Here is a 16335-nt window from a genome sequence, read left to right as displayed (position 1 = left end):
TCAGATAAGCAGAATAGTAATGTACATCATCTAGAAAAAAGCCCAGGATTATACCACCCCTCCATTTTTAATAGAATATTAGTGTAAATTTTGATTTGTATATCAGTTTTACTTGCAAATTAATAAGAGTGTTTATTTTTCAGAATAAATATAAACAAATTTTTTTGAAAAATAAAATTTGGAAAATCAATAGAACTATTATGTCACAGGAAAGAGACAGCCATTTAGAAAATACTTTCTTATCCTATATCTAGGGTTCTTCTTCGAGTGATGTCCCCATGGGTGCTCTGGTGCTGGTGCATCCTCACACTGGTAACTGGAGATTTTTTCTAGCAATGCACTGCTGAGCTGCGCATTCACCCTGATGCCTTCTCATGCCATTGGCGTCTATTAGGCACGTGCATAACCCCCTCAGTTTCTTCTCTATGTCAGATGGAGCTCTGTTCTCTTGTCCATTTTTCCTCCAAAAACAAAAACATTGTTAATTGTCCTCAGTTTTACTTGTCTTTCCAAGTTTTGACTCTCACTCAACCCACTACCTTTATAAACAAACATTTTTTCCTTCATTGTTCATCCAGACTTCGTTCTTCCTCCACACAGTTAGCTTCAGCACCGCCACCGCAGTGTATACTTTTCATCTGGGCCTCATCAGCACTGCCATCTCTGAGCTCATTAGTGCGGTCTGTTCGCTCACTGAGGTCACTGGTCCCGTCAGTCTCCCGCAATGAAACCGGCGCTGAGCCATACAGCGTCTTTTCATCTGAACATTCAAGTCCAACTCAGCGGTACCCACCGTGGGAGTCTTCTTCCTTTACGCATCCCCACCCTCCTCCACCACTGACTTCGTACTCACAACATTGACCGTATCCACATACCCCCTCACCCTGGACAGTGGCATCACTGGAAGTGTTGGTCTTCTCGTACGTGCTATCACACTGCTCCATTAACAACATTGAAAAGGCCACCTCATTCTCCTCAACCCACACCATCAACCACAGCACTGAACTCTCCAGAGCCCTCTCAGTCTGAATTGGATAATTCTCTATTGAAGGGGGAGGACAGGTCACCCTTACATAACTCCTTCTCTTCACCAGATGAGGCTTTCATTTCTACCACCCTGCCTCCATCCAATGATTCTAAACAATTCCAAGAACATTTTAAAAAAGTAGCCCTAGCACAAGAACGGGACCTGCAGGAAGTGCAAGAGAAACAATATTGCCTCTTATGTACTTTACAGCCCCCTGCATACTCTAAGATAACCCTTCTGATGGATGAAGCCATCATGGACCCTGCCAATAATAACTGACAAACCCCAGTGTGCATTACCCTCACAGATAAGAGGGCTGATTGCAAATATTTTATAACACCTAAAGGCATGGACTTTCTTTTTACACATCCACCCCCAAACTCCGTAGTAGCTGATTTGGTGTGACACGGCGCAAAACAGCCCAACATGAGGTCCACTCCACAGGACAATGGCCATAAATGGATGGACATTATGGGGCGCAAGGTCTACTCTTCAGCTATCTTGATTCTTAGAGCAGCAAATTACACTGCTGTGCTCGCTGATTACGATTACTCTAGCTATTCTAAACTTCAGGAGCTCTTACAGTTTCTCTTGGAGCACAAGAGGCTTAATGTCATGCATGAAAGGCATACCATGTCCCGCACAGCATTACAATCTGCCATGGATGTGGCTGACACTGTTACCCGGATCACCACCTTGGCTATTGTTATGTGGAGAGCATCATGGCTCCATGCATCTGGGGTACATAGGGACCTCCAACAGAAAGTTGAGGACCTTCCCTTTGACAAGACCCACTTATTTGCAGCTAAAGCAGATGAATTAATTCATTCAGTGAGGGACTCCCTCACGACCCTCTAGATTCTGGGCATATACATGCTCCTTTTCAAGAGAATAAGGTGTAACACCTACTAGAGAACCAAAGAATTGTACCAGTCACAGTCCAGATGTGACTTCTGCCAAAAACACAGGCCTTAGCGGTGCAGCACCAACAACAGCAACCCTCAACATCCCACATTCTTCATCAAAGCAGCAGATTTGAAGATTTGGTCAGGAGTTTGAAAGACATCCCTGCTGCTGTCACACCAGCATCTATTGCTGTTGGACAAGTGATTTTATTCTCAGGGGAAGGGTTCCAAACCCACCTCCACGATTCGACTACTGCTTCGTAGTCACCCAGAGTGGAGAACCCACGGAGACATCACTAGAAGAAGAAAAGAGAGTTATTCACCCTATGCAGTAATGGGAGTTTTTTGAGATGTGTGTCCCCGTGGGTATTCTACTACCTTCCCTTCTTCTCCTGCTTTGGAGCCTTTCAGTGGCATGTGTAGAGAAGGAATGAAGGGGACTGCGCTGTGCGTGTGCCTAACAGACACCAATGGCATGAGGAGGTGCCAGGGCATGTGCACGGCATGGTGGGGTACTGCTAGAAAAAATCTCCAGTTGCTGGTGCGAGGACGTACCAGCACCCAGAGTGGAGCACCCACAGGGACATACATCTCAAAGAATTCCTGTTACTGCACATAGTGAGTAACCCTCTTTTCTTTATTGTTTAGATCAGGGGAAGGCAAAAGAGCCTCTGCAGGCCAGATTTGGCCCACCAAGCGGCTTGATCTGGCCTACAGAGAACCTGCTGCTGCCCCACCCCAAGGCCAATCAGGGCCTGGGGGCAGGAGGGAGCATGTGAAGTCTCCTGCTCTCCAAGGCCTCCGGTGCTTCTAAGTGCCACATGCTCTTTGCAGGATGGGGGCAGGGTGGGAGGAGACTTCACAGACTCCTCCTGCCCCTAGGCCAATCAGAGCTTGGGGGCAGGAGGAGCACATGAAGTCTTCTCCTGCCCTGCAAGGGGCTCGGCACTAAGTCAACTGCCAGCTGCTGCTCAGGTGGCGGTTGACTCTAAGCACAATGCAGGGTGAGGGCAGTGAGCGAGAGACTTTGCATGCTCCCTCTCCTCCCTGGCACTGATTGACCTGGGGGTGGGGTGAGCAAACGAAGTCTCCTCCCACTGCCAGGGGCAGGGCACCTAGAGGGAACCTCCAGCTATTCAGAACATCTGGCGGCTATACCGGGGGGCAAAGATTTCATGCGTTCCCCCACCCCCAGATCAATCTGTCTGTGGGTGGGGAAGCATGGAAGTGTCTTGGCCCTGCCCCTTGTGGGGCAGCCCGGGGCCACTCCAAAAAATTCTGAAGTTGCCCCTGGTCAAAAATTATTGCCCACCCTTGGTTTAAAGAGTCTTGCAGACTTTCCATTTTCCATTTTTATTCTCCAAACCCTAGGGCTGTATATTGAAGCAACTATTCTTCTAGCACATAAATACACTATTACAGGTATTGCAGTCTTGAGGTTAGAATGAGCAAAGAGGTATTTATTAGAGATTTAGGTCCTAATTCAGCAAGCATTTTAACCATATATTTTAAGATGGATTGAGGCATTAGGGAATGGCTATGCAGACTTCATATCCATTTGTTAACAGCTTCTCTACAGAAAATAATGAGCAATCCTGTGGCACCTTAGAGACTAACAAATATATTAGATCTGAGCTTTTGTGGCTAAAACCCACTTCATCAGATGAGTTGGAGTGGAAATTACAAAATCCAGGGTATATACAATAGCAAACGAAGTTATATGTCAATTGTTGGACTACAGTTTATGAAACTAATTAAGTAAGGCTGCATGTATCCCAGTCAGAACATTTGATGTGGAAATATGCTCATGATTTAATATATTTGTTAAGCTGTAAGGTGCTACAAGACTGCTCTTTGTTTTTAAAGTTACAGACTAACAAGGCTACTACCCCTCTGAGGCTTTCTACAGAAAATGTTAAGATTAGTGTTTGCACAGGTAAAACACTTGAAGAGGTGGAAGAAAAGCAGCACCATTTCCTGAAGAACATACAGCCCACGCTACATGGCAAAGTTGCTTTATCCATTGTGAGGCAGTTATGGAGATGTCAGATGAGCTTTGGCAAATTCCCACCTCCATCTAAGACACCTGTAAGAGAGCTGACAGGAAATGCTTTGTTCCTGCTAAGGATATGGACTTTTTTCTTATTTACCCATTCGCAAACAAATCCCCTTGTTGTGGAGGCTGCACCATATAGATCTAAGTTCCCACAATTCAGGGCTATGGCTCACGACAAGGAACATAAGAAGCTGAACCTTCTGCTACATTACAGCTAAGGATTGCGAACTATTTGGGCCCTTTAGCGAACCATTATTTCGATAACTATTCAAAATTAGGGGAGCTCAGGACTCCAAAAGACCAATTTTGAAGGCTGTTCATGAGCTCTATACTATTTGCTTGCACAGCCCTGCAGAGACTTCTTTAGACGTGGCGGGCAGGGAGGCAAGGAAAACTGCAGCAGCAGTCGTGATGCGTAGAGTATCTTAGTTGCAGGTGTCTGGGGTTCCTTGAGAACTTCAGACTAAGGTGGAGGACCTCTCTTTTGACAAACAGAAACTGTTTGCCACTAAAACAGGCAAAGTCTTGCACAGTAGCAAGGACTTTTGCACTACCCTTTGCACTTTAGGCATGTACACCCCGCCCTGTCATTGGAAGCGGTAAACTCCATTTAGTAGAAATAAAGACGGGCAGTACTGTCACTTACAACAGAGAGCCTATGATTATAATTGCTCAAGACTGCAAGAGCAGAAGGGGCGCCCACCCAGAGATGCTCTTCCGCTACTCAGACAGCAAAACAGCAAATATGAGACATTGGTCGAGGGTCTGCCTGACCACCCCATAGATTCGGTGCCTTTGGATCAACGCCATCTTTTTACCCACTGGTTGCGCCCTTTTTTACACCATTGAGAGTCTGTAACTTTGGACCGGTGGACACTGGAGATAATTTATACTGGATATGTCATCCCCGTCACTTACCCTTACCCTACCCTACCCCCTACCCTGTTCCTCTTCAGGGACCCCTCCCACAGGAACCTCTTAAGGCAGAAAATAGATCGACTCCTGCTTCTTGGGAGCAGTCAAACGGATTCTTGACCAATATCAGGGAAGGGGGTCTTATTCAAAGTACTTTCTCGCCAAGAAAAGGACGGGGTTGGAGACTGATCTTTGATCTCTGCAAATTGAACAAATTTCTCTGGAAACAGTGCTTCAAGATGATCACCTTAGCAACAGTTATTCTGGCACTGGATGAAGGGAACTGGTTCACAGCCCTTTATCTATAGGAAGCGTACTTTCACATTGCTATATACCCTTCACACAGACACTAACTTCGTTTTACTGTAGGCACAGACTATTACCAGTACAAGGTCCTGCCCTTTGGTCTGTATTCTACAACCTGGGTTTTTTCAGAAGTAGCAGTAGCTATGGCATATCTCTGACAGCAGGACATCTTGAGTTTTCTGTACTTTGACGACTGCCTCATAAAAGGCCAGTCTCACAAAGAAATGACCTCCATGGTACTAAACACCAGACATCTGTTCAGTTGCCTGCGCCTTCTCATCAACAAGCAAAAATAAATCTTATAACCCGTACAGGACATAGAGTTCATTGGCATTCACCTAGACTCAGTATCATCTTGGGCTTATTTACCTCATCATTGTTTCACCACTCTCCAAGATCACATAACCGTACTCTCCATGAGCCTTTCTGCTATGGTACTTACCTGCCTGAAGTTGATGGAGTATATGGCGGCAACTACTTGCATTGTTCAGCATGCCTGTCTACACTTCCGCTTCCTACAGCACTGGCTAGCATCTGTCTGCATTCTATCTCATCATCCACTACACAAGCAGGTCACTGTGCCTGCAGATGTTCTTGCCTCCCTGTGATGGTGGACATCCTCCGACAGTCTTCTCCTGCGGGTCCCCTTTCATTAGCCACAGCCTTTAGTGCAGATTGCAGCAGATGCTTCCTTACTGGGATGGTGCGCCCATCTCTAGAATCAAGTCACTCAAGGCAGGTGGGTGCCACATGAGACCTCATTACACATCAATCTTCTGGAGCTCAGAGCCGTAAGGAACGCCTGCATATATTTCGCACCCCAAATCACCGGCTGCATAGTGCAAACACTCCTGGACAACATCACAATGATGTTTTATATAAACAGACAAGGGAGTGCATGTTCTCATTCCCTATGGGTGTGTCTAGACTATATGGCTCCGTCGATGGAACCATGTAGATTCCAGCCCTTTATCTATAGGAAGCGTACTATAGGCAGGACGACAAAGGGAAATGAAGTGGCGATTTAAATAATCGCCGCTTCATTTAAATCAAAATGGCCACCGCACTGTGCCGATCAGCTGTTTGTCGGCGCACCGCGGCAGTCTAGATGGGGATCTGCCGACCCCAGAACCCTTTGTCAGCAGATCCTTTATGCCTTGTGAAACGTCATGCATGTGTCATGGTGCATTTGTCATCCTGATAGCTCCCTCCTGGTCCAGGCAGACTTGGTTCCCATATCTGCATAGAATGTCCGTCCAGCCTCCGTATCTGCTACCAAGCCACTATGGTTTTCTCTCCCAGAATCACACCCACAACCTCATACCCTTCATCTCAGTGCATGGCTCCTAGCTGGTTCCGAGAATCGGTGTCCTGCTGCTCCAGCCAGGTGAAGGACGTTCTCCTCCATAGCAAAAGACTTTCCACAAGTATAACTTACTGCATAAATGGAGGTGTTTTTCTTCTTGGAGTCAACAAGCACAGATTGATCCTAACACTTCCCTTCATCATAACATCCTTGACTATACCTTGGAACTCGAGGGGGCAGGGTTGGCTATTTCATTTCATTTGTCAGCGATAACCTTTCGTAATCCAATTGATGGACTCTTGGTGTTCACATATCTGATCACAAGAAGATTCCTTAGGGTCTTCAAAGCCTCCCCATAGGACCCCACCACTCTCATGGGATTTAAATCTCATTTTAGACTGTTTGATGCATCCCCCCTTTGAACCCACTTCCCTTCCTCTTCATAAAGATCTCATTTCTCGTTGCCATCTCCTCTGTTAGAAGAGTCAGAGAGATTGGGGCCATTATGGCAGATCCTCCCTACAGTTTTCGCAAAGGACAGAGTCACTTTATGCCCTCACCCAGCTTTCCTACCAAAGATCTGTATCTTGTTCCACATCTGTGAACCCATTGTGTTATCTACATTCTACCCAAGCCTCATGCATCCCCACATGATGTAATGCTCCACACTTGAGATATCTGGTGTGCACTTGCCTTTTTCATAGATAGGACATGAGTCTTCTGCAGGTCCCAGTACCTCTTCATGTCGATCACTGAATGCTATAAGGGCACACCAATCTAGCCCAGTGCATTTCTAAATGGATATTCTCCTGCATAGTCAAATACCATGCCATTCGAAACACACCCTTATTGACTCTGAAGCAAGCACATTCCAGCCATGCTACTGTGGCTTCTACAGCCTTTCTGAACAATGTTATCCTCAAGGACATCTCCTGGGCTGCCACCTGGTCATCTGACCACACTTCTGCCAGGCATTATGCCATCTTGCCTCAATTGACAGAGGACTCAGTGGTGGCTGCAGCAGTCTTATCTTCGGCCGCCAAGCGTAACTCAGAATCCCACCATCCAGATTGAATACTGCTCTGTAGTCACCAAAGGTACATCTAGACTACAGGGTTTTGTTGACAGATACTGTTGACAAAGCTTCTGTCAACAAAGAGCGTCTAGACTACATCCAGTTCTGTCGACAAAGCAAGCCGCTTTGTCGACATGACAGTGTAGACGCAAAGGACAGTGTAGATGAAATAACGCCTTCTGTCGACAGAACTCTGTCGACAAAAGGTGTTATTCCTCATAGAATGAGGTTGACGGCCGTCGACAAAACTGCTGAGTTCTGTCGATATTATGTTGACAGAACTCAGCGGCAGTGTAGAAGCAGGTATAGTTTTGTCGACAAAAGTCCACTTTTGTCGACAAAACCCTGTAGTCTAGACACAAGCCAATAGTGGAACACCCACAGGGAAATCGCTTGAAGAAGAAAAGGGAATTACTCACCTCCTGCTGTAACGACTGTTCTTCATGATGTTTGTCCCCATGGGTGCTCCATGGCCCTCCCTCATCCCCTCTATTTGGAGTCTTGGCTACTCAGGCTTAGACGAGGAACAGAAAGGGTGGTTAGGCTGGGCATGCAAGGCACTAAGGCACAAATGACTGAAAACTGCTTTGGACTAAGGCCCAGCTGAAAACTGCTTTGCAAGGCTCTAATCTGCAGCTCCGGGACAACTCATCACCAACAGTGGAATACCCATGGGGACACACATCTCAAAGAACAGTTGTTACTGCATGAGGTAACTCCCTTGTCTTTAAACACTATACAATTACACAAGACTCACAAGCTGATGCCATACTAAGCCTAATAGTCCTTTTCTCCTTTATGCATGTTACTTTAAAGTCCTCCCTAAACCATCTGGGGCACTGCTCTACAATTACCTGAAGTGATACATCCACAGGGGCAGCACTTGAAAAAGACAGAGTTACTCACCATGTGCAGTAACTGAGGTTCTTTTAGATGTGTCCCACTGTTGGTGCTCCACTCCCCACTCTCCTCTCCTCTGCTTTGGAGTTTAATACAAGGAGTCTGTAGTAGAAAAATAATTGAAGGGGTCAGACCATGTGTGTGCTAGATGGGACTCCAATGGTTTGCGAGACAGCTTCTACGCATGTGTGTCCTGACCAAGTATTGCTACCTAAAATTTCTGATCAACAGTTTTGGGATGCACTGAGACCTGAAGTGGAGCACTCACAGAGTTGCATATCTTGAAGAACCTCAATTACTGTATAAGGAAAATAACCTCTCTTTATGATTTAAGTAGTTCATGAATTTGACTTAGTACTTTTAATCATGAAAGGACTTAATTATAAAATAATATAGTTATTTTAGCCTCCTATATTCATAATAATCATAATTGCAATTATCTGTATATTGTAGAAATATTGTGTTCCCCCAGAAAATATAGTTGTTTGTTTTTGTCAGCTGGCCAAGTTTGTGAAGCCTTATGCTCAATCTGCTCAAATTTCTAGCCATTTTAGCTGATCAGTTCTAAATTTTCAGGGCATCCATGGGCTTAGTGTTAGTGACAATCAGATAACTCTAAGCAGAAAACACAATGTTCCTAAGCTCTGATTAGCATATTTTGATTAGCTATCACCATCTTCAATCTCTCTAATTATCTGTAAGGGTATGTCTACACTTGCAGCCTATTTCGGAATAGGGCTGCAAATGTAGGCATTTGGAATTGCAAATCAAGCCCGGCATTTAAATATCCCGTGCTTGATTTGCATCTTCCCAGCCTGGCGCCTTTTTTTTTTTTTTTTTTTAAATTTACAAGCCCAGAATAACTGCCCGCATCTACACGCGGCAGTGAAACGGGCAGTCGAAATAAAGCCCTATTTCAGACTGTTATACCTCTTGCAATGAGGTTTAACATGTAGTTGGAAATAGGGCTTTATTTCGAACGCCTGTTTCACTGCCGTATGTAGACGCGGGCAGTTATTCCGGGCTTGTAAATTTAAAAAATGGTGCCCGGCCGGAAAGATGCAAATCAAGCGTGGGATATTTAAATCCTGGGATTGATTTGCAATTCCGAATGCCTACATTTGCAGCCCTGTTCTGAAATAGGCTGCAAGTGTAGACATACCCTAACTCAAAGAATTGGTTGATGGCAGCTTCTCTCGTTTTTATTTTGCCTATTCTCCTAATACGCTTTTAAAATGTCGACCTCCCCCTCTCCCCCAAAGAGAAAGATGAGAATAAGAATGATGGGAGGAAGGGAAATGGGGAGGCATGGAAGAAATGATGGAATGATAGTATATGCAGAAACTCTGCCATGGAGAGTGGGGTAAAATGAGGGTCCGTGGAATGGGAGTCATACACAGAGCCCCCTGGGATGAGAGATAGGGGGTGCACACAGAATCCCTTGTGGGAGGAGAATGTTGGGGAATGCAGGGCATGCATCTCCTCTGTCAGGGAAGAGAATCAATGGAACACAAGAGGCTGTTGCAAGAAAGAGGTTGCAGAGAGGTTCAGTGAATCCCTAAAATAGAAGGGGATGGTGAATGTAATGAGTGAGGTCTACGGAAGCAACAAAGTGTGCAACTCCCAGCTGAGTGTAAAAATAGCAAGCATCTTTTCCAACATTCACTTTCAACAGCAGAAAGGTAACTGTTTTCCTTGATTCAAGTAAAGTTAATGAGTCTGCTGAGAAACTTTCTTTTAATATTTAAATGAATATATGTATATATTTATATAAATAACAAACTATTTTGACTTATTTTCTTTTAATATATTTTTCTCCATAAAAATGGCTTAAAACACATAATTGTGTTTGTTATGTTTTTACTATATTGGCATTAATATTTACAGAAATTATAAAAAGGCAACTACAGGAATATTTTTGAGATTTTTGTAACAGCAAAATTAATACACTTTTATAATGAGTTTCTCTTTGCTAATACTTGGATATTAACAGTGGTCTGTTTGTACAGCTGTCATGTGAGTTTAGAGACTGCCATTTCTGTGTTTGTGATGACAGTGCATCACTGCATAATAGTTATGGATATATGGTATTTTTTAAATAAATATTTTAATGAGAGATAGGAATGAAAGAACACATTCTTTATTCTTTTGCCATTATTTAAAGTTAAATTTCTCATCTTATGCAGTGTATCTCACCATTAGAAAAACCACATTCTATCTTAACAGAAGTCATTCACTGGTACATATATGAATTAATAATTCCTCATGAGTATTTCTTACCTCCACAATTCTGTCACAATGTATGAATGGATACATTTGAATAGTTTCAATGTATTTATTGATTTCTAATTCTTTTGTAGATTCTTTACACTGATAGGAATTTTGTGATTTGTGCTCCGACTGGTTCTGGAAAAACTGTAATGTTCGAACTAGCTATTACTAGGTTACTAATGGAAGTGCCGATGCCTTGGCTAAATATTAAAACTGTCTATAGTGAGTATTATGGTAACTTTAAACAGTTAATTATTAGTAGAAATGATAGAAAATTATTTCAACTTCTAAATTTTGTTACGTACAGTTATTTCTTGCCTTTAATAAACCTGAACTTAAATATGTGGTGGCAACTAATTGATGCCCATTACTTATCTAATCTACAGGACAAAGCAGGAAAGGCTAAGAGTTATTTGTGTTGATTTAATTATAATGAAAATAAAATCTAATTTGTATATTTGAATGTTGTGACATCTCTATGTCTGTCAGCCTCTTTTTCTTTTTGAAGAAAGGGATGTGTATCTTCATTTTGCTTAAATGAAATTGGTGATTTTTTTTCCTATCCTTGATTTGTCCACATTTTCAAACCACACACAATTTCGGCAAATTCAGCATATTTGGTAGTCTTACCTCAGATCGTTAGCTTTGCATTTAGTAAGGATACTAGCTTAGTTGGGTGAGGTAATAAATGTTATTGGACCAACTTGTGTTGGTGAGAGAGACAAGCTTTCCAACTTATACAGAACTCTTTTTCAGGTTTAAGAACTCTGTATAAGTTTGTCTCTGTCACCAACACAGGTTGATCCAATAAAAGATACTGTCTCAACACCTTCTTTCTCTAATATACTGGGACTGACAAGGTTGCAACAACACTGTATACCACAAATTTAGTACTTTATAGGTGTGTGCATTAAAGTTTCTCACTGACAGTAGATGGAGATAGAGCAATTGAGGTTAAGAATTATGATACTGTACTGTTCTTTATCAAAGGACCTTTATCTGTCACAATCAGTGCGAAGTGGACTTAAACTGCTTGGAAACAACATGTGGAGGAGCGAGTTCTTTGCTGTTGGAGATAGTTCAAATGAAATTAATGGGCAGCAGGTTTAAAACAAACAAAAGGAAGTTCTTCACATAGCGCACAGTCAACCTGTGGAACTCCTTGCCTGAGGAGACTGTGAAGGATAGGACTATAGCAGGGTTTAAAAGAAACTAGATAAGGAGGTTAAGTCTATTAATGTCTGTTAGCCAGGATGGGTAAATAACGGTGTCCCTAGCCTCTGTTTGTCAGATGGTGGAGATGGATGACAGGAGAGAGATGGCTTGATAATTACCTGTTCAGTTCACTCCCTCTGGGGCACCTGACATTGACCACTGTCAGCAGACAGGATACTGGGCTGGATGGACCTTTGGTCTGACTCAGTATGGTCATTCTTATGTTCTTATTTTCTTACGTTCTGCTGCCTTCTGTGTCATGGCATGAGAAGAGAGTGGACATGTCAGGCTCATAAGATCTGTGAGGTAGTTGTTCCCCTCCATTTTAACTGAGGATGTATCTGGGTCTGGATGGCTGAGGACCAGGGACTCATTCATGGCTCTTCGGCCTCCATTTTCCACATAGGTAGGAAATTTGTTACTGTTAACCCAAGATTTTCCTGAATTTGTTTGCTTGTGGCTTAATCAGAATTCTGATAGTGGTTTCCTAGCATTGCAGACTACTGACATGCTGATCACCGAATCAGGGAATTGATTTATGTGAACAGTTTTACTCCTGATACTTGTTGTGTCTCCTTCCCTACTTTGCTAGTTGACGTATACTGTTGTGTTTGCTTTTTTGCAGTTTGTGAATCATGTTTTGTATTACAAAGACTTTTTCTACTTTTGTGTGTATTAGAGTGCCCCAGAAAAATCAAGCTCTAATTGGACATGAGGTTGGCCTTTGTATATTTATCTATTATGTGGCTGCTAGGAGTGCTTTTTCTGTGTTTTCTTGTGTTTGTGTTAGAGTCTGGCTCTGTCAGCTGGGCATTTGTTCTCCTGTGGGAGTCAGAAAACAACCAAAGATCATGAGAGGGCATTGGACATTATGATTTAGAGCAGAGGTGGGCAAAAGGGCCTCCACGGGCCAGATCCGGCCCGCCAAGCAGGTGGATCCAGTCCACGGAGGCCCTGCTGCTCCCCCGACGCAACGCCATATTTGGCCTGGGGGTGGGGGAGCATGTGAAACCTCCTCTCACTCTGGCAAGAGCATGTGGCACTTTGAAGCCCTGTGTGCTGCTTGCAGGGTGTGGGGGACAGCGGAGGCAGCTTCGCACGCTCCCCTGTCTACAGGCCAATCAGGGCCTGTGGGCAGGGGAGCTGCGTGAAGCTTCCTTCGCCTTGCCCCAGTCCTGCGAGGAGTCCACGGCACTTCAAAGTGCCACGTGCTCCTCGCAGGGCGGCTGGAGGTTTCCCCGTGCTCACCTGCCCCCAGGCCCTGATTGGCCTGGGGGTGGAGAAGCGTGCCAAGCCTCTTCCAGGGCATAGGTGCCTAGTGGGAAGGGGGAGCAAAGGGGTTCCCTCACCTGCAGGCCAATCATGGTCTGGGGTGGGGTAGCCTTGCCCCCTTCCTGTTTAAGCCCCGCCCCTTCCGGAATGGCCCAGGGCTACTTCAAACATTTTTGCTCGCTCCTGTTTTAGAGAGATGTGTTCTGAGGGACCTTCAAGTCTTTTGTCTCTCTTCGCGGGCAGATATCAGAACTGGTCTAGACAGAAGGAATTAATGCAGTTGTTAATTCAGTACATTTTAATTAAGTTATTCTGGTTTTAGCTTTGCTCAGTTTTTTCCAAAACTCATGCATTCATCAGCGTAAGCGATACTGTTGACATTTTCTTTTAAAATCCTTTACTTTTCTCAGTGTAATCCCTCAATTTTGTATTTTTAGTGGCTCCAATAAAAGCTCTGTGCAGTCAGCGTTTTGATGATTGGAAAGATAAATTTGGACGTATAGGGCTCAGCTGTAAAGAGCTGACAGGAGATACAGTGATGGATGATTTATTTGAAATACAACATGCACATATTATTTTGACCACGCCAGTAGGTTTCATATATAACTTGCTATTTATTTTACTGATTTTTTTCTAAATCAACAAATGTAATGAAAGATATAGAAATTGTTAGCTGCAAGTAGTGTACTAGCTATGCTTCCAGGGCTTCCCCTTGTTTTTGAAGGGGGAAGAGACTAGAAATCGTCAAGATAATTTTAAGGTCTTGTCTGTAATGTGACACACATACTTTTAGCACTATATAAACAATAATTAGTATTAAAATAATGTGTAAAATACAAAATATGTAGCATTAGTTCATAAGAACTTTACTGACTTTTTTATCATAACAATTTGGTTATGTTTTAAGGTCTGTCTATGTTACTACTTCTGGAATCTGTTATTCATCATATCTTCTGCCTCCCTTCTCCCACTTCCTCCAGGAAAAATGGGATAGCATGACTAGAAAATGGAGAGATAACTCTTTAGTCCAACTGGTACGACTGTTCCTCATTGATGAGGTAGGGTACTTGAAGATAAAAAGATAACTTAGAAAGTATAACAATGTATAACAAATAACTTATTTGCAGGTTAGAATGTAAAAAAATAAGCAGTCTTGTGACACAGATGCTTTTAATTATTTTAATAGGTGCATGCTGTGAAAGATGAAAGCCGTGGTGCAACACTTGAGGTTGTAGTCAGTCGGATGAAGACTGTAAAGTCGTCCCTTTCACGTATCTCAGAAAATCCTGACCCACTTCCTCCCATGAGATTTGGAGCTGTTTCTGCAACAATCCCAAATGCTGAGGATGTAAGAATTTAATTACTTTAAAAAAAAATTTGTTTCTTTGAGATAATTTGTAAAAGCTGAGGTTTTTTGGACTATTTATTTCATTTGAGAAACTCTATTTGGGAAACTTATAGAAAAGTGATGTAAAACTATGAAATCTACCTGACATGAGTTTAAAATAAAGTTGTAATTTCTGGGCTGTCAGCTCTATTTGGCTGTTGTCTTGATAAACACAGGTACAACTTTTGGTCCAGACAATATTGAAATATCAACCACTAATTGATAAAGTGCCGCGGTTTTATATTTTTAATCAAAATTTTAGGATTCAAACACAAGTCAGAAAAGTCTGGGGACAGATTTTGATTTCAATAGTACTGATGTAATTTAGAACCGAATTTGGTCTTCTCATTAGTGAAGACATTATTTTCAATTGTATTAGTTTAGGCGTGGCAAAAGGAACTTAACATGAAAACACTCTTTGTCAGTGTTTTAGGGCAAATAGGGCAGTAAAGATAGTTGCTTTCCCAGTTTATGATTATGTATGTGTTGTAGCTTGAAGAGAACATGTATAATAATAGAGGCATTATTTTCACGCATAATTTTAACATGTTTCTTTGTTCTTTAAAGATTGCAGAATGGCTTTCAGATGGTAAGAGGCCTGCTGTATGTCTGAAAATAGATGAAAGTCATCGACCTGTGAAGCTTCGCAAAATAGTTCTTGGATTTCCCTACAGTAGCAACCAAACAGAATTCAAATTTGACTTAACTCTTAACTATAAAATAGCTAGTGTTATACAAACATACTCTGAACAAAAACCAACACTTGTGGTATAATATGTTTTTTTCTTAATCCTTTTGAAATTCTTGGGGCTTTTCATAGTACAATTAACACATAAAGGTATTTTCTTTTTTATAGTTTTGTGCCACAAGGAAAGGAGTACAGCAGGCTGCTTCAGTTATTGCAAAAGATGCTAAATTTGTTATGACTATTGAACAGAAACAAAGGTATTTTTCTTTTTCTTGCAGTTGTTAACCATAGAAATGTAGGGCTGACAGGGGATTTATTGGTCATCTAGAAGTCCAGTCCCTTATACTGAGGCAAGACTAAGTATTATGTAGATCATCCCAATAGCTTTTTTTCTAACTTGTTCTTAAAAGCTTCCAGAGACAGAGAGATTCTTCTTTGAATGATGTCCCTCTGGGTTCTCCACTCTGGGTGCTGGTGCATCATTGCACTGGCGACCAAAGATTTTTCTAGCAATGTCCCGCCGTGCACGTGCCCCTGCCCCTTGTGCTGTTGGTGTCTGTTAGGCGTGTGTGCAGCGCAGTCCCCTCAGTTCCTTTTCTACTGTTCTCAGTGGCAGATGGAGCTCCGTTCTCTCACTCCTTGTTCCACAAAACCCAACAAAAATAGTTAATTCTTCTCAGTTTTTCTCATCTTTACAAGTTTTGAATCCTGCCCAACCCTGTACCTTTTTAAAAAAAGAGAGAACGCCATTTTTTTCTTTCAGCCAGACTTTGTTCTTCCTCATGTCTGGATCCCTGTGACGGGTCGCCCCCGACTCGCACGGGGGTCGGCGGGGGCCGCCGCGCCACGGGAAGCGGTGGGCAGACCCACACCCATCCCTGCAGCCTCGGCACAGGCAGGGAAAGCCGGCGGGGCTGTGTTCAGCCTCCACACCTCCGCCAGCCGGAAAACGCTGGCCCCTCCCTAGCGGCCGCGCCGGAGGGGGACGGGGCGGGGCTAGGCGGCCGCTCCT

General features: G+C 43.2%; 1 protein-coding gene across 4 annotated transcripts in view; it reads left to right on the top strand.

The window, feature by feature from the left end:
• Nucleotides 1-16335, top strand: part of HFM1 (helicase for meiosis 1) — a 170998-nt gene that overhangs the window by 14864 nt on the left and 139799 nt on the right. For all 4 annotated transcript variants that reach the window (XM_089780526.1, XM_075936496.2, XM_075936502.2 and 1 more), the window contains exons 7-12: nt 10851-10983; nt 13686-13837; nt 14229-14306; nt 14435-14596; nt 15203-15403; nt 15492-15580. In XM_089780526.1, the coding sequence (XP_089636652.1) occupies nt 10851-10983; nt 13686-13837; nt 14229-14306; nt 14435-14596; nt 15203-15403; nt 15492-15580 (815 nt within the window). The remainder of the gene's footprint in view (nt 1-10850; nt 10984-13685; nt 13838-14228; nt 14307-14434; nt 14597-15202; nt 15404-15491; nt 15581-16335) is intronic.

The sequence above is a fragment of the Pelodiscus sinensis genome, chromosome 9 (genome assembly GCF_052426305.1).
Source record: "Pelodiscus sinensis isolate ZL-2025 chromosome 9, ASM5242630v1, whole genome shotgun sequence".
In the NCBI taxonomy this organism is placed as follows: Eukaryota; Metazoa; Chordata; order Testudines; family Trionychidae; genus Pelodiscus; species Pelodiscus sinensis.
The sequence above is the reverse complement of the archived record's forward strand: the minus strand, read 5'-3'. Positions and strand labels throughout refer to the sequence as shown.